The sequence below is a fragment of the Erpetoichthys calabaricus genome, chromosome 18, assembly GCF_900747795.2.
Source record: "Erpetoichthys calabaricus chromosome 18, fErpCal1.3, whole genome shotgun sequence".
Classification (NCBI taxonomy): Eukaryota; Metazoa; Chordata; class Cladistia; order Polypteriformes; family Polypteridae; genus Erpetoichthys; species Erpetoichthys calabaricus.
In genome coordinates, this window is record NC_041411.2 from 65399288 (window position 1) to 65418132 (window position 18845).

Here is an 18845-nt window from a genome sequence, read left to right on the forward strand (position 1 = left end):
AACAAATTAAAAGTCTTTGCAAATATCTGGTTCATTAAGTAGGACTTCTTATATATGAATTGTTATGGAGAACAAAATAAAAAGTGGTAGCCTCCTTAATGTTATGGTTTACCCCCAGAAAAAAACGAGTCAAAAAGGCTGAATTTTTTTCAGGAATAAAAAATATGTAACAGAAACATGTAAATACCACATACATGTAGTAGGAAAGACGTGTCAAGTATCCACTGCTGTACTGATGCACATTTAGTACACGTCCTTCATGTCACATGTTTTGAGACAGTCACCAACGCACAGCCCGATGTTGCAAGCTTGTATGCACTTTCCTTATAATATTTTTTCTGTTGCTTGAGCATGAGTAGGTAGATTGTCAGTGCCTGATCGACACAATCAGTGACACCCGTTGTGTTATTGTAAGCTACTGCAGCTCAAGTCTTAGTGACGTCCACATCCCCCCTCACATAAACGACAGTTGCTGCATTGTGAAGGGTGCATTGAGGGCTATTGTCTTTCTTGACTTTCTACTTAATCACAATCATTTTAACTTTTTCTGACAGACCTGTTATGATCTCTGATTTATAAAAACCTATTCTCCAGATTCTAGTGGAGTTTCTTGCTGTTATATCTTAGGCAGGGTTCCTCCCCTGGCTGGGATTCAGAGTCATGTTTGTGTCTCTTTTGTTCATGCTTGATTCTTTTATTTATGTTGATAAGGTGCATCATTCATTATTTTTGATTTTGTCAATGTGAGTACAGTAAGCTGCCTTTTTTATGTTCCATGTGTTTTGTGGGTGGTTCCCCAAGAAGGAAGGCTGCCAGAAACTGCTGTCGCGCCCTATAAATCCGGAGGACCTTCCATAATTCCTGGTAGTTAATTTCAAATGCACTTAGGAGTGGTGAGGCCAGTGTGCTTTGGGGGTTACTGGATTTTTGACATTTCAGTCTGCATTTCAACTACTCTTGAGATTTTTTTTGGAGGAACTTTTATTTTTGAAGAATAAATCTTTTTATTTTATAAAGATTCTACAAGGCCCTTTTTAGGCACATCTTTCCAGTTTTGATGTCACTACATTTAGAATTGACTTTAAAATACTGCTCATTGTTTACAAAGCCTTAAATAATCTCGATCCATCTTATATTTTAGAATGGCTATCATCTTACACTCCAGATCGCAACCTTAGATCTTCAAATGAGTGTCTGCTTATAATTCCAAGAGCTAAACTTAAAAGAAGCGCTGAGGAGGCCTTCTGCTGTTCTTCTTCTTCTTTCGGCTGCTTCCGTTATGGGTCACCATAGCGGATCATCTTCTTCCATACCTTTCTGTCCTCTGCCTCTTGTCCTGTTACACCCATCACCTGCATGTCCTCTCTCACCACATCCATAAACCTTCGCTTAGGCCTTCCTCTTTTTCCCTTCCCTGGCAGCTCTATCCTTAGCACCCTTCTCCCAATATACTCAGCATCTCTGCTCTGCACATGTCCAAACCAATGCAATCTCTCCTCTCTGACTTTGCCTCTAAACCATCCAAACTTAGCTGACCCTCTAATGTCCTCATTTCTAATCTTGACCATCCTCGTCACACCCAATGCAAATCTTAGCATCTTTAACTCTGCCACCTCCAGCTCTGTCTCCTGCTTTCTGGTCAGTGCCACCGTCTCCAACCCATATACTGTAACATAGCCTGTCTCACTACTGTCCTATAGACCTTCCCTTTCACTCTTGCTGATATCCGTGTGTCACAAATCACTCCTGACACTCTTCTCTACCCATTCCACTCTGCCTGCACTCTCTTTTTCACCTCTCTTCCACAATCCCCATTACTCTGTACTGTTGATCCCAAGTATTTAAACTCATCCACCTTCACCAACTCTACTCCTTGCATCCTCACCTTTCCATTGACCTCCCTCTCATTTACACACATGTATTTTGACCTCTCTAGAGCATATCTCCACCTCTCCAGGGTCTCCTCAACCTGCTCCCTACTATCGCTATAGTTTACAATGTCATCAGCAAACATCACAGTGCACGGGGACTCCTGTCTAATCGCGTCCGTCAACCTGTCCATCACCATTGCAAATAAGAAAGGGCTCAGAGCCGATCCCTGATGTAATCCCACCTCCACCTTGAATGCTTCTGTCACTCCTACTGCAGACCTCACCATGATCACACTTCCCTCGTACATATCCTTTACAACTCTTACATACTTCTCTGCCACTCCCGACTTACTCACACAATACCACAACTCCTCTCGAGGCACCCTGTCATATGCTTTCTCCAGGTCCACAAAGAGGCAATTCAAGTCTTTCTGGCCTTCTCTAAACTTCTCCATCAACATCCTCAGAACAAACATAGCATCTGTGGTACTCTTTCTTAGCATGAAACCATACTGCTGCTCACTAATCATCACCTCACTTCTTAACCTAGCTTCCACTACTCTTTCCCATAACTTCATGCTGTGGCTCATCAATTTTATCCCCCAGTAGTTACTACAGTTCTGCACATCCACCTTATTCTTAAAAATTGGTACCAGTACACTTCTTCTCCACTCCTCAGGCATCCTCTCTCTTTTCAAGATTGCATTAAACAATCAGGTTAAAAACTCCACTGCCATCTCTCCTAAACACCTCCATGCTTCCACAGGTATGTCATCTGGACCAACAGCTTTTCCATTCATGCTTCTCCATAACAGCAGCCTTCTGCTGTTATGCACCTAAAATCTGGAATAGCTTACTGATAGAAGACATTTTAAAAACTGCTAAAAACCCACTACTTTAACATGGCTTTGTCATAGATACACTTTAGTGTGTCCCTGTTAAGCTATACATGCATTGAATTATAATTTTTATAATGGCTCCACAATCCTTACTAATTCCTACTATTCTGTTCTGTTCATTTTCCGTTTTTCTGTGGTGGCCTGATCAGGGCACCGTGCTGTCCTTACAGTGATGGATTGAAGGCCAGAGGTCCACATGACCATCATCATCAAGTTCTTCCACAGGAAGCCTGAAAACCATAAGGACTGATTAAGATCATTTATGTCGGGTAGATTGCCCAGTGGGGACTGGATGGTCTCGTGGCCTCAGAACCCCTGCAGATTTTTTTTTTTTTCTCCAACACATCTGGGTTTTTTTTCCTCTGTCCTCCTGGCCATCTAACCTTACTTTATTCTTTGTTACTTAGTATTACTTAATCTTATTTTTCTTATTTTTGTTTCATGTAAACTTTTCTTTTTCATCTTATAAAGCACTTTGAGCTACACCATTTGTATGAAAATGTGCCAAATAAATAAATGTTGCTGTTGTTGTTTTGTGTCTAGCTGAGGTTTTTGATGGGATTTCCCTCTCTGGTGGGGGTTTTTGGATGTGCTTTTGGGAGTTGTGCAATTTGGGACTCCTAGTCATAGCACTTGCTAATTTATATTGATTATAGAAGTTTCACACTCAGATGCTTAGAGATTCCAAATTTAGGGTTTGCTTTTGTGTTTCATGGACTTTAACAAATTGTAATAATTATTTATACTTTCCATGATGCCATGTTGTCTTTCTTCTAAAACTCCACCATTTTGTGGATCCTGTTACTATTATGAGTCCTGCAGATGCTGGGGGCGTGTTCTCAGAGACTATGACCCCTGACCTCATTAGGTCAAGGACTTTAAGGTCAACCCAAGCTGCCATGTTTTATCCAAATTTGACAGATAAACCCTTTAATTGCTTTCCAAAGTCTTTCTTTTTTGATTATTTCGTGGCTCTTGTTTTTGATAACATTTTGATTCTGATGAAAGATTTCTTTGATTCCCATTTTTTGACTTTTGCTTCATTCTCTTTGACTTTAATTCCTGGGTTTAGTTTTGGTTCTGGCTGAAAAAATTGTTCCCACCTCCCATTATCAAAATTGTCACAAGACTTTTCACTTGGTCCTCTCTCATTTAAAGTACTGTCTCCAGTCTTTGAGATAGTACAGCACCTACTTGTACCATGGTGAACCTTCAGTCAACAAAATTCACCAGGCATATCACGGCAGTTTGGTTGTACAACGTCGTATGCATCAGTTTCACTGTTTGTGTCAACATCTGATGTCCAATTCACATCGTCATCACGATCGCTTGATTCAACTAATGGTTCACTTTCAGTTTGTTCTAAAACTGGCTTTATAGCTTCTCGTTTATGTGTTTTAGTTTAGGTCATTCATGAAAATTAAGTGGCAAAACACATAGAAATACTCTTTTTTTTTGTATTTTTTTTTGCAGCATAATGTTATTTTATCCACTGGATGACAGCAGGATATTGTGCCAAAAATTATTCAGGCTTAGAACTGTAAAGCAGATCATTACATGTCAGTCCGGGCCTGACTCAGGCTTAACCATTATGACATAGAATTGTGAGCCTGAGTCACACTTGGAGTTTACGCCGAGGAGATTAATTTGTCATTATCTCATTGTTCCCTTGGTAACTTGTGCTCTGTACAGATGTTACAAAATGTCTTTATTGATCAGGCAGGCACAACCTGAGGCACTTTACAAAACTCATACAGTAAGCTTTTCCCTTATACATCCCACCCCAATTTTTCTAACCTTGCTTATTTAATTATAAGAATGATAGTCATTACCTTTCATGGTAGCATAGGGTTCAAGACAGGAAGCAAGCCTAGGCAAGGTGCCAGTCCATGACAGGTGTGGCCTGCAGGGGGCGCTCAGCTCCATACACGTTTTTTTTTTTTCTTTGGGAAACGCTTCCCAAATTGTTTCCCATTAACGCAGTGCAGTACAGCAAGTACCAATGATACAACAAATACAGCAGTTTGACCCTACCTTCTCTCTTTCTTTCTCTCTCTCTCCCTCCTTCCACTTCAACTCCTCCTGGCAAGCTTTGTCTCTGTCTCCCCAAATGGAGTGAGGCGGCTCCTTTTACAGAGCACCTGGAAGTGCTCCAGGTGTCCCGTAGTCTCCTTCTGACAGCACTTCTGGGTGCAATAAAGGGCACCGCATTTCCTACAGCACTCCCTGGTGCACCCATGGGACTTAACAGGGCTGTACCAAACTCCAACTCCCATGAAGCCCTGTGGGAGTCCATGGTGTCACAGCAACCCAGTGGGGGTGCCCTCTAGCGTTCTGGGGGAGATAATGCCCTGAGCACGTTCTCTTCTCTGGTCCTTCCATTGTAGAAACATCCCAGCTGGGCAAGGGCCCCGACCATCTACCACACAGTGCATACTGGGCCAGTTTAGAGGGGAAACTGGGATAGACTTGGAAACTCTACTACCAGGAAGAAACTCATATGATGACAAGGAGAACACTCAAGTGATCACATTGAGTTCTTTATATTGGGAATCACACAGAATACCAATTATGCACATCATCATGGAGTGCACTTGACAGATAAATCACAAAGAACTAACGTCATGGGAATCTGGAAAAACTACGTAGTCATACAGTTGAAGGAGATAGCTTTAAGGGGGCTGATTAACAAACTAATCTTCTTATATAATATGCTACCGTGGCTGTCCATTTGTCTGTCCAGGATTTTAAATCACCTGTAGCTTGCAAACCATTTAACCTATTGAGCTGAAATTTGGTACACACATACTACGTGACGTCTACTATCTGCTTTTGAGGTGATGATTGACCTCCAAGGTTATTCTTCTTTTATTTTATTTTATTGTAGAATCAACTCTCGGTAGCAGCCAGCACTTCCCCTAACTCTTCATATCTTAAATCATTCTTGAGGCAGATTGAAGTCTTAGTGCCAGCTTAAGTGAAAAATTAAGGAAAACATACTAAGTAATTGCAACACAAACACCGACTTAATCAGTTTTAACGCAAAAAGATGCTGATGAAAGAAAAGAAGAAGCGGGCCGCTAGGGTGGGGAAAAGAAGAGCTGCTCAGGAAGCAGTAAGCACATCAACCTCTGAGCAAACAAATGCTAAATGTACAGAGAAAGAGGATGAAAACTAGGAATGCTCAAGTCAAGTGGATTTACTGCACGTTATCATGCAGTGCGCCGTTACTGGTAGATTAATAAATCTAACAAGCTTGATCGAGTGAATGGTGTCCTGTTATTATGTCGGCAGCATTCTGCCATGTTGCTCAGATTAGTGATAATTTAACAGTGATGGGCATGAGGATTATCCCCCAAATGTGTGTGCCATGCCAAATCAGTTCTTGATATTTGCATGAAAATGAAGACTTTGTCCTGCTATGGAAGAAGCAGTAAACATGACAATTATTTAAATTTAACACCTTCAATAATGCTTACCAAAACCAGCCATTGAATTAATAAAGCACTGAATACAAAAATACTACAGACAGAATTTGACATAAATGCTACTCATGCATCCTTCCATTTTGTAATCTGCCCAATTCCAGCAACACTAGATGCAATTCAGGAGCCAACCTGAAGAGAGAATGCTGGTCCACTGCAGGGCACATTCACACACACATACACCATCACAAGTTTAGAGTCACCAATTAACGTAAAACACACCTCTTCGGGGTATGGGAGGAAAATCTGAACACCACGTCAACACAGGGAAAGCATGCAGACTTCACACAGACAGCGTGCAGGCAAGTCACCTGGGGCCTCATGTATAACGCCGTGCGTAGAACTCACACTATAACATGGCGTAAGCACAAAAGCCGGAATGTGCGTATGCACAGAAAAATCCAGATGCAGGAATCTGTACGTACGCAAACTGCCACGTTCTTCCGCTACATATATCCCAATCAACGTGAAAAGTAACGCATGTGCACGCGCCTTCTGTCCCGCCCCAACTCCTCCCAGAATTACGCCTCTTTGAATATGCAAATCAATATAAATAGTCTTATGTGAAAAGACAATGGGAAAAGCACGGGGGAAAATATAAGAATTTCAGCGAAAACCAAGTGGAGGCAAAGGAAAAATGTACTATTTGTTGGTTTAAACAGTGGTATAAACAACAAAAGAAAGTTGATCGAGAGAAACTCGAATGCTCAAGTTCACAAAGTCGCACAGTGCCCAAAATAAAAAAGAAATCACATATCAAAGTCGCCGTGAAAAGGCGACTCGTACCGGACCGTCTGAGTGTCATATGAAAGCTTATTAGGGTACAGACAAAAAAAAATAGGCACACAGTGGGAAAAAAGCACGAAATGTCAACTTTAATCTCGAAATTTCCACTTTAATCACGTAGTTTATTTTGCCATTAAAGTAGAACATCATAAATTTCATCTTAAAATCGTTTAATTTACTAGTTTCTCAAATCTCATTGTAACTAAAGTAGCACGTTAAATGCTTTGTTCTGTATTTGATCTTCTATGTGCTCTGTGTGTGTGAGTCACTACCTGCTTCTTAAACGGGCTTTCTTTTTCTCTGACAGGACACAGAATCCATTACATTCGTCAGCACCAGCAAGAATACAACGCAATGCAGGAACAATCCCTGAACTAACTAGCGCTACGGCACAGTGTCCTCACATGTTTAATTATTAACAATACAGATTATTTAAATGAAGTTAAAGTTTTATCTGTATAATATAATCAACTTATTTTGCTGCATTTCATCTTAAAAATGATATCATCATCATATGTAAATATGCGCTTTATAAAGTGGCGCAGGTTGTGCAATACTATAACTGTAGTGTAAGTTTACAGTGAGGTGATTGTACTTATAAGTACAAACAGTTCTACAAGGAGCACTTGATGGACTGATTGAGTGCGTTTATAGTTCTTGGGATGAAACGTTTTCTAAACCGCGAAGTCCATACAGGAAGGTCTCTGAAGCGTTTTGCCGTGGCTGAGGCAGCGTCTGCTTCATGCTGTATACCGATAATTCTCTTTCCAATCAGCTGCTGCTGTGATTCCCCACTCAGATACAGTGATATAAATACTCCGAGTGATGCAGTGAGAGTAATATGGAAAAAGATGATCTGCTGTGGCAACCCTTAATGGGAGCAGCTGAAAGAAGAAGAAGATGCAGTGAGTGTAACAATGCTAAAGCAGTTATGGTATTTGGAATACTATGGATATTCCCTGGACCATTATATTGCTGCAGGTTAATTACAATCAGATGCGTTACACTAATAAACAATATGCAGTTAGTTTCAGTGTATTTATAAAGCCGCGTCCAGAATGTGGATCTAAGAAAGAAAGGGTGACCACACAGGAACAGTAGCACTGTTCTGCAAGTCTGCAAAACCGAGCGGAGAAATTGCGTACGCCAGGGTATGAGGTACCGTGGAAATGTGTGTGGCTTTACGCCAAGTTTAGGTTTTATACATCGCGATTTGAGCGTGGAAACGTTCGTACGCAACATTTCTGTGCGTATGCACTGTTTATACATGAGGCCCCTGGAGCTGTGAGGCAGCAGCACTAACCACTACGCCACACCAGTCCTACTCTTAACAGCATCATAGGCCCCTGGGCAGAGTAGTGCGCTGGGGTCCCTGTTTTGATAGCAAAAAGGAAACATACTGAGGCATCTGAAACATTGTGGGTCCTTATGCTCCTGGGGCAACCGGCCAGTGCCCATTGTGCCCATATGTTAAGACGGTCCTGAGCCCAAGTCACTTGTAAAAGACACAACTGGACACTTTATTGCCGAGGCTTAGGTTTAGGTTTAGGTTTATTTGTCATACAGTATATAGGTTAACACAGGGTCAACATACAATGAAATGTGTATGACGAGAAAAACAAGTCACTCAGCCTAGATCCAATAAAGCTAAAAAATAATTTAAAAAAATTACGAGTTAAAAATAGACTAGCCATATTAAATAAAATGTGTACGTTTTAAAAGAAGTTATAGAACAATATGAGTTGAATGAGCAGCAAGTACAAATGACAGTTATTGCACAGATAATGTTTTATAAGTACAGATGCATATTCCATAAAGTACAGATGCATGTTCCAGTCAGTATTCCGAGTGTGTGCAGGTACAGTTTGTGTGTGAGTAGTGCAATGTAGGTGTAATGTAAGTGTATGTAAGTGTTCAGGTGTTGCTGTTGAGGAGTCGAATGGCCTGGTGGTAAAAACTGTTCTTAAGTCTTGCAGTCTGAGCAGCCAGACTCCTGTATCGTCTGCCAGACAGTAACAAGGAGAACAGCTGGTGTGATGGATGGCTGTGGTCCTTTATGATGCTGCTTGTCTTACGCAAGCACCAATGGAGGTAAATGTCTTCAATGGCACGGAGGACTCTTGCCCGTGATGCGCTCTGCTGCCTAAATGAATTTATTTTCAGTTCCCATAGAGGTGTCTCTGGAACACGTTCTCCATAGATGCTTTAAGAGTTCAGCACTCAGTCAGCATTTAGAAAGCCAGCACAAAATACTGAATGTCAAAGAGAATTGAGCCCACTGGTAAATGCAAACAGTGCTTACGGCATCTGTAGACCGAGCAGGATTTGAGGTGGTCTTTACTGTTCAGTGGTATCAATAATATGACAGGTAAAAAAAATTGAAAGCCTGTGCAATTGTTTGTTTCAAGTTCATTACTTACCAAAGTCCACTTGGTGTTTGTTGGAAAAAAAAAATTATATATTTCTACAAACAAAAACAGCTTCTGCCTTTTCTCAGAATAAAGTGATAGGTTATAAATTGGGAAATCAATTGCTTGGAATTTTCAAGGCCTGCTCTCTTGACAGCTGGAGAATAACATGCATTGATTTTTTTGGTTATTTTTTAAAGCATCTGAATAACACTTGACGTTATTAAAGTTCTTACATATACCAGAGCAACAAATTAGCCTGTATTGCAGTAAATTGCAACATTATTGTGTGATTCACAGAGGCCATTTTTTATCGTGTTTTATTTTTCAGTTGGGGGAATTTTGAGTGATCCTTTTAATTTAAAAAGTTAATAGAAATATGAGAGTATATACAAACAAAAGGGCAGTGAGGAATACAGGAGTATATGCTGATTCATAAATAACAAGGAAGAATTTTTAGGATTGCTTAGCTGGTGTGGTAGTTGGCCCAGACACAGACAGGAAGACACATTCATGTCACCCAACACACGTTTATTTTCCATTTTTACAGTGCTCACAAACCCCACAGTCCCCAAAGTCCTGGCCACACAACACAATGCCTTTCTCTTCAGGCCGCCTCCTTGTCCTCCTCCGACATCGTCCTACTTCCACCCGACTCTTGTCTCTGTCTGAAGGGAGGCGGCCCCTTTTATACGCACCCGGATGTGCTCCAGGTGCTCCCCGGCAATCTTCCACCCAGCACTTCCGGGTGTGGCGGAAGTGCTGGGGTCCAGGTTCCCCAAGGCATTGGGGCACCCCCTGGTGGTGACCACGGGCCCCTACAGGGTAGAGCTTCCAAGCTCTGTACCCATGGTCCCCAAAGCAACCAGGGCGGTCGCCCTCTCGGCACCAGGCACCACACTGGATAGGCTGGTTTAAGAGCAGAAATGACGTTTTAAGGTGTGGATAGTGAGGGGTGTATGGGCACACTATTTATACCAGGCAAGGACAGGATTACTAGGGAGGGCAGGGTGAATCTGAAGCAAAGGGTCTCTGATAACAATAGAAGGTGTAAGTTTAGGACTGATTAAGTTAAAGATTGCTGGTGCAGGTAGTTTAGGACAGGCCAGGTTTAACAGTCCAAACACAAGATTATAAGGAACTAGCCATGTGCGCCCAACTACGTTGTGCGTGTTAAAGTTGTCTGTGAAGGGCTCCCTGTTTAAACGCGGCTGCCAGTCGTGAACTGGGCCCTTCGTCGCACAGCATTATGATTTTTTATAAGGGAAACAAAATTACAAAACAAAACCCTTGGACATTGATTCGATAGGAATGGCCTACTCGGAATCACTGTCCAAATAGTAATTATGTGGTGGTGGAGGAGCATTTCTGCTTGTCTCCGTTCACAGTCCGTCTCGTTTTCACGACGCTGTCGTTTCCTCTCACGATCTCTTCTCAACCTTTCTCCAATCTCGCAGGTTGCTTTGTGGCAATCCAAAGAGTAAGGCAATATACACGGAGCAATGGTTATAAAAGGGGGACAAATAGGTATCCAGGCTCTTTAAAGCATAAATAGGGATCAGTTTACTGACATGTGAGCAAGCCGGGGAACAACTGTGAGACGCGCAGCACTCGCTGGCTACAACGTAACAATAATAATTTCCGGAACGTGCTGTTACGTTGTCATTCATTTTAGCCACTATCTTTCTTTCATTCATATGTTACGTAGGCACGTACCTTTTATCTTCGGCAATCTCATTCTGTAACCAGGCCTCATTCTCTAACCAGCGTAACACTGTCCACCACCCCTTTCGTTATTCCGGCACATTGTTGACATCCGTGAGTAACAACAACGTACTAAACTGGAAGGTGGTCTACGCATGCGTGGAATTCGCGGACAAACAAAGATCAAGATCCAAATGAAGATTATATATAAAGATTTCATTGCCTATTTGTAAATCCAGAAAGTGACAGTGAATTTAAATTACTACCCAAAAGGGAAAGACTAATAATATACTATAGTGACAAATGTTTTTCTTAAAGCTTCATGTATTTTATCATGCATGGGCGTCTAAGGATCACCTTCTGGGCTTAGCCAAGATATGCAATACCACTCAGAGACAAGAGGGGGTGCTGACGCTAACAGTATTTTCTGTAGTCCTGAGCAGATGCCCAGTGAGGGCAACTGAATCCCACCCATGAAATGCTAAGAACGATCTGCCCCTCTACAGCCAGATGTCCCCAGAAGGTGGTGTGTGATTTTTGCACTTGCGCTGTCGCATTCAGCGCTCCCCAAATCAGAACCGCTTGAGAGAGAGACACCAACTGGGAAAACTCGAGGATGTTAACAGAGTTGTCCCTAAGCCATTCCTGTGTTTGTGCTTAGGGTCGTTGCTCTTTTGGAAGGTCACCCTTCAGCACAATCTGAGGAAGTGCTTCCAACAGGCTATGTCCTAACACCAGAAGGACTCCTGGGCTCAAGATAAAAGAGAGTTGGAGGAAGAGGACAATGCTCGCCTGGAGGAGTGGAAAGAAAAGTTAAAAGAGAGAAGCGCTTGTGTATATGTCACTTTTGCCATAAGGTATTTGAGTTAATAAACCTTGTTTTACTTAAACCGGGACTTGTGTTGGTGAGGTTGTGTCTGGGGTGCTACAACTCCCCCTACTGGTCACAATAGGAATACTCTTCAAAGTAACACAATGACATTCAGGACAATATCAAACCCACCCTCACTGCAGCACAGGTGTTTGAAAATATATTTTGTTAGAATCTCTAAGGACTTAAACCGAGTTACTTGTTTTACTTTGAACAAACAGCTTAAGTCATCTTCGTCAGCTTAATTCTATTCGTTTGAAAATTCACACATTAATGAAATCCCATTTTTCCCACTGGTATATGGGCCCAATTTAAAAAGCAGAGCAGCTTTGAAGTTTAAGATGGATTGGTAGGAGCTTAATGTTAAAAGTGAGACTTCTTCTTTGAAGCATAACTGAATCAACTTCCATAGTGGGAGATGAAGGCATTCAAATAAAGATCAACCATGTCTTGCTATACTGCGTACTGCCTAAAGCGCATGTCAGAAAGGGGCCTTATAAAATTACAACTACTATTGTTACCGGTACTGCTACTAAGTATTCTTCATTGTGCCAGAGTCTGAAAGAGCATTATGACACTGGCCACTGTAAAAGAGATACAGAAAAAAATGAAAGTCACCATTATATATTATACTTTGAAATGACATTTCTGACAATTGGGAACGCTATTTCATACACCACTGCCTATTAGTGACTGGACGGAGCTTTCTCTGGGGACTCCAACCTCACCCACCATCCAAACACATGCACCAAGATTGACTGGTGACTCTACAGTGGGCCACTGCCAGTCATTTGGTGTGCTTGGAGCACTGAGCTCAGCAAAGGACTGGTGTTCTGTCTAAAGGTAACGCTTACCTCGTAGCCACTGTTGTCATTGTCCCCTTGGCCCTATATCTCGTTTACAAAATGCACAGATGATGAAATTAAAACATTTCATTGAATATTTCCTTACATATCAAGAATGACGGCAAAACAGAAAGTACAAAGACTTCTGCAAAATAATGTGTAAAGAACCTTCTTACATCAAAAGATGGAGTGGCAAAATCAGATTCATGAAATTCTGCTTTTAATACAGTCAATTACAGATTTCCATACCTCTTTGAAATGCATTTTCCACACAGGTGAAAGAGGCATGGGATGAGGCTTACTGTACATTACTTTGTACTGGAGAAAGGAGATTAATAAGACAAATGTATGAGTATTTGGATTTAATGTATCAAGTACACTGAAAAAACATCTCTAATTCACTTTGGAGTAACAGCCAGGTGATAGATAGATAGATAGATAGATAGATAGATAGATAGATAGATAGATAGATAGATAGATAGATAGATAGATAGATAGATAGATAGATAGATAGATAGATAGATAGATAGATAGATAGATAGATAGATAGATAGATAGATAGATAGATAGATAGATATGAAAGGCAATATATAACAGATAGATAGATATGAAAGGCATTATATAACATAGTTGGAAATGAAGGGCACTATATAACAGATAGATAGATAGATATGAAAGGCATTATATAACAGATAGATGGAAATGAAAGGCACTATATAACAGATAGATAGATAGATAGATAGATAGATAGATAGATAGATAGATAGATAGATAGATAGATAGATAGATAGATAGATAGATAGATAGAAATGAAAGGCACTATATTACAGATAGACAGATATGAAAGGCACTATATAACAGATAGATAGATAGATATGAAAGGCATTATATGATAGATAGATAGATAGATAGATAGATAGATAGATAGATAGATAGATAGATAGATAGAAATGAAAGGCACTATATTACAGATAGACAGATATGAAAGGCACTATATAACAGATAGATAGATAGATATGAAAGGCATTATATAATAGATAGATAGATAGATAGATAGATAGATAGATATTTTGGTGGGCAGCTGGGTCCCATTCCCGGCCGGGGAGCCCCTTCTACATATGTTCCGGGGGAGCAACCATGGGCGTCTCAGTACCTCCCCCGGGACACTTGGTGGCAGCCTCCCTGGCTGACAATGGTGCCTCAGTTTCCTGCAGGGCTCCATGGGAGATGATATTCTCCACAGCCCTGTTGGGATCTGGGGTGGCTGCCAGGGGGTGCTACATGGGTACCTGAGCTGGCCTGGACAACTCTACAGCCCCACCCAGAAGTGCAATCAAAAATAGGTGATTGGACCGGGTGGGCTATAAAAAGGGCCAGCAACCACCACTCAGGAACCAGAATCGGGAGGTGGAGGGCGAAGCTTGACGGGAGGAGTGGTGGTGCCAGGAGGAAAAGGACTGTGTTGTGTGATTTAAGTGCTTTTGGGATAGTGTTGTGGCTGGAGGGATTACGGGGAAGACGTGCCCTCCAGCTGAAGAAAATAAAAGTCTTTTGTGTTTTACACGTGCCTCTGAGTAAGTCTGTGCCGGGTCGGGCGCTATACAGTGTCTATTCTCACAATAGATAGATAGATAGATAGATAGATAGATAGATAGATAGATAGATAGATAGATAGATAGATAGATAGATAGATAGATAGATAGATAGATAGATAGATAGATAGATAGATCAATCGATCCTCTGGTAGGCTCATAAAGATTCTGCAGTTGTCTCTAGCAATCTCAGATAGATAGTCTGAGTCAGATATTTTCTTTGTTTTACCAGAAAATATTTCAATAACTCTGAAATGTCATCTTTAATTCATTCATATATGGTGTTAGAACTGTCTTTTCACCGCCTTCTCCCAGCATCAAATTTCAGGTATTAAAAATCTTCAGAGGTGAGACTCTAATCTTTACGTTTTCTCAGAGTAAATGGTAATTCATTTTAAGAACAATCAGAAGTCAGGTAGAGAATAAACTGAAGTGGAAAAACCTGAACATTTTTGCCCTCTAGTGATTATACTCCTGACATCCATAGTCAACAATAATTAATACAAAAGTGTTAAATAAATCAGTGCCTTGTGATATCGGTGAATTTGTGGAGACTTTCTCCCGTTCTATCAAGTAGCTAAATTATTATTCAATATCTGTTTCTGGCCTTTATTTGATCAGCAGATCGCTACGTCCTGTGTTGTTATGAGCACTCTGAGCTCATTTTCTTGATGCGCGATTCAGGAATGATTGAATCATAAAAGAGTGTCTTTTTAATTTGCGGTGTATGAGAAACTACTTGGTAGTGAATGATGTGGTTTTCTCTCTACCACCGAAATTGATATTTTGGCGAAAAAGGGAAAAGAACGCAAGTAGAGCAGAGCTCATACTACTGCACCATCTAAACCTGACATTTTCAAAGCCTAAGGATAGCAATTTGTCCTTACAAATGATACACATCGGAGAGGTGAGCTTGTGATAAAAATAAAGGTTGCATTATAGAGTGGAGATTCTAATAACTGGGAAGCCATTTCATGAAATGGTGCATGATTACATGGATGAAATTAACTTGGTCAATATCACATATATTGTATTGATATTACACCCGCATCTTCTGAATTGTTCAATTTATGATCAACTTGCTGTGTGTTCGTGCTGGCCTTTGAAAATCAAGTGGCACTGAGTGCTGCTATTTTTTCGTATGTTTGGTGAACGCCCCCAAAAAAGGGCACTATAAAGGAGTAAACTGAAGTAGAAGGGGCTAAGGGAGATGACATTTTTGTTTATCATTGGACCTGTTTAAGCAGACATTGTGATGCTGGTTGGACTATAAATTAGAGGGCTGTGGATTCAACGCCCCTGAACATTTCACTTAGCTAATTAAGCAATCTAATTAAAATAAGAAATGTTAATAGTGGCAGCATAGCATGTAAAGGATGGATTTAGATTTGGTGTTTGCTATATAAAATGAACGTTGATTCGTAGTGCCTATTAATTGTTTCACCAAATGTACACCATGACTATCATGAGTCCACGGACTAAAAGCATTCCTGACCCCTGAGGGATGAGCTGCTTTCCATCACCCCTCAGTCCAGCAAACCCACTTCCCAAGGACACCTGATAGAAAATGAAAAGTTTTTCAGATGGGAAGGTGAATGGGCAGCTTTGGAAAAAAAAAAAAAAAATGGTGCTGTCATGCTGGTGAAGATTGTGACCTTGTGTCTTAAAAAGAAAAGTCTGACTGATAAATCTGGCTCGATTAGCTGGCAGTTTACAAAAACCCGGCCGTATATTTTCAACTTCTCACCTCCATCATGCCAAGTGCGCTTGCCATCTATTTGTCTTTTTTTTTTTTACTTTGCAATTCAAATGAAGTCTGCAAATTAAAACACAGAACCCATAAGGCAGCCAGGATTACTACAGCAATCCAGCTTTTCACACCTTGTCATCTTTGCCTTAACAAGGTGTGAAAATGTTGCCCTCCGTCTGCAAGGTTAGAAGAGGTAGCTTGTAATTGCTTCTGCAGCTTGGAGCGCTGGCTGCAGGCCTAAATCTGTCATCTTCCCTGGGTGATGGTGAGCGACTAGCAAGGGAGTGTATTCTGTATCTGTTGTGATGAATGGCTGGGTGTCTCCGCTTCTAATTCCTAACTTTATTTTTTCCAGTGGGATTCCAGGGAAGAAATGCGGGACCATTATCTTATCTGCAGAGGAGTTGAGCAACTGTCGGGTCAGTATAAGCTTTATGAGAACTTCATTCTCCACTTGCTGATTGCTCTCAGTGTGGCTAACTTCTGATACTGTAAATTTTCATGTACAGTTAGGTCCATAAATATTTGGACAGAGACACCTTTTTTCTAATTTTGGTTCTGTACATTACCACAATGAATTTTAAATGAAACAACTCAGATGCAGTTGAAGTGCAGACTTTCAGCTTTAATTCAGTGGGGTGAACAAAACGATTGCATAAAAATGTGAGGCAACTAAAGCATTTTTAACACAATCCCTTCATTTCAGGGGCTCAAAAGTAATTGGACAAATTAAATAACTGGAAATAAAATGTTCATTTCTAATACTTGGTTGAAAACCCTTTGCTGGCAATGACAGCCTGAAGTCTTGAACTCCTGGACATCACCAGATGCTGGGTTTCCTCCTTTTTAATGCTCTGCCAGGCCTTTACTGCAGCGGCTTTCAGTTGCTGTTTGTTTGTGGGCCTTTCTGTCTGAAGTTTAGTCTTCAACAAGTGAAATGCCTGCTCAATTGGGTTAAGATCAGGTGACTGACTTGGCCATTCAAGAATTTTCCACTTCTTTGCTTTAATAAAGTCCTGGGTTGCTTTGGCTGTATGTTTTGGGTCATTGTCCATCTGTATCATGAAACGCCGCCCAATCAATTTGACTGCATTTAGCTGGATTTGAGCAGACAGTATGTCTCTGAACACCTCAGAATTCATTCGGCTGCTTCTGTCCTGTGTCACATCATCAATAAACACGAGTGTCCCAGTGCCACTGGCAGCCATGCATGCCCAAGCCATCACACTGCCTCCACCGTGTTTTACAGATGATGTGGTATGCTTTGGATAATGAGCTGTTCCACGCCTTCTTCATACTTTTGTCTTGCCATCATTCTGGTAGAGGTTGATCTTGGTTTCGTCTGTCCAAAGAATGTTTTTCCAGAACTGTGTTGGCTTTTTTAGATGTTCTTTAGCAAAGTCCAATCTAGCCTTTCTATTCTTGAGGCTTATGAGTGGCTTGCACCTTGCAGTGCCCCCTCTGCATTTACTTTCATGCAGTCTTCTCTTCATGGTAGACTTGGATATCGATACGCCTACCCCCTGGAGAGTGTTGTCCACTTGGTTGGCTGTTGTGAAGGGGTTTCTCTTCACCATGGAAATGATTCTGCGATCATCCACCACTGTTGTCTTCCGTGGATGTCCAGGTCTTTTTGCGTTGCTGAGTTCACCAGTGCTTGCTTTCTTTCTCAGGATGTACCAAACTGTAGATTTTGCCACTCGTAATATTGTAGCAATTTCTCGGATGGGTTTTTTCTGTTTTTGCAGCTTAAGGATGGCTTCTTTCACCTGCATGGAGAGCTCCTTTGACCGCATGTTGTCTGTTCACAGCAAAATCTTCCACATGCAAGCACCACACCTCAAATCAACTCCAGGCCTTTTATCTGCTTAACTGATAATGACATAACGACGGACTTGTCCACACCTGCCCATGAAATAGCCTTTGAGTCAATTGTCCAATTACTTTTGAGCCCCTGAAATGAAGGGATTGTGTTAAAAAAATGCTTTAGTTGCCTCACATTTTTATGCAATCGTTTTGTTCACCCCACTGAATTAAAGCTGAAAGTCTGCACTTCAACTGCATCTGAGTTGTTTCATTTAAAATTCATTGTGGTAATGTACAGAACCAAAATTAGAAAAACGTTGTCTCTGTCCAAATATTTATGGACCGAACTGTATACTTTTAATTCGGCCTACTACACCACTCTGAAGTGGATTACGTCAATTGGAGAGTTATGCTGTGTTTATATTCAAATGTTCATGGACAATAAACTACAAGGATGCTCATTCAATTGTTTCCCTTTACTCTCTGGATGAGCCTCAGTGATTGATCTGCCGATGCAAAAATCATTCAAAAAAGTTTATAGACTGTTGTCATACGCCATTATCTTACAAGTTGTCTTATATAAAAACAACTGCCAAACATGTTATTTGTACTATTATTACTAGTAGTAGTAGTTTTTCCCACAGAAATCTAACATATCATTTCATCTTGGTGATCATCTTTACAGAAGTGTTCATAAACATTTTTTAATCAATTACTTAATGTAGACGTTATGATGATTATTAGCATTTTGCATAGTGTTAATTAGGCAAAAAAAGTAATTTAATTAAACTTGTGAAATTGTCAGATAATACTAAAAATGAAGGGACA

General features: G+C 40.8%; 1 protein-coding gene across 1 annotated transcript in view; it reads left to right on the top strand.

Moving 5' to 3' along the window:
- cpne9 (copine family member IX) overlaps positions 1 to 18845 on the top strand; it is a 737722-nt gene that overhangs the window by 440183 nt on the left and 278694 nt on the right. The window contains exon 8 of the mRNA XM_028824197.2: positions 16567 to 16630. Within this exon, the coding sequence (XP_028680030.1) occupies positions 16567 to 16630 (64 nt within the window). The remainder of the gene's footprint in view (positions 1 to 16566; positions 16631 to 18845) is intronic.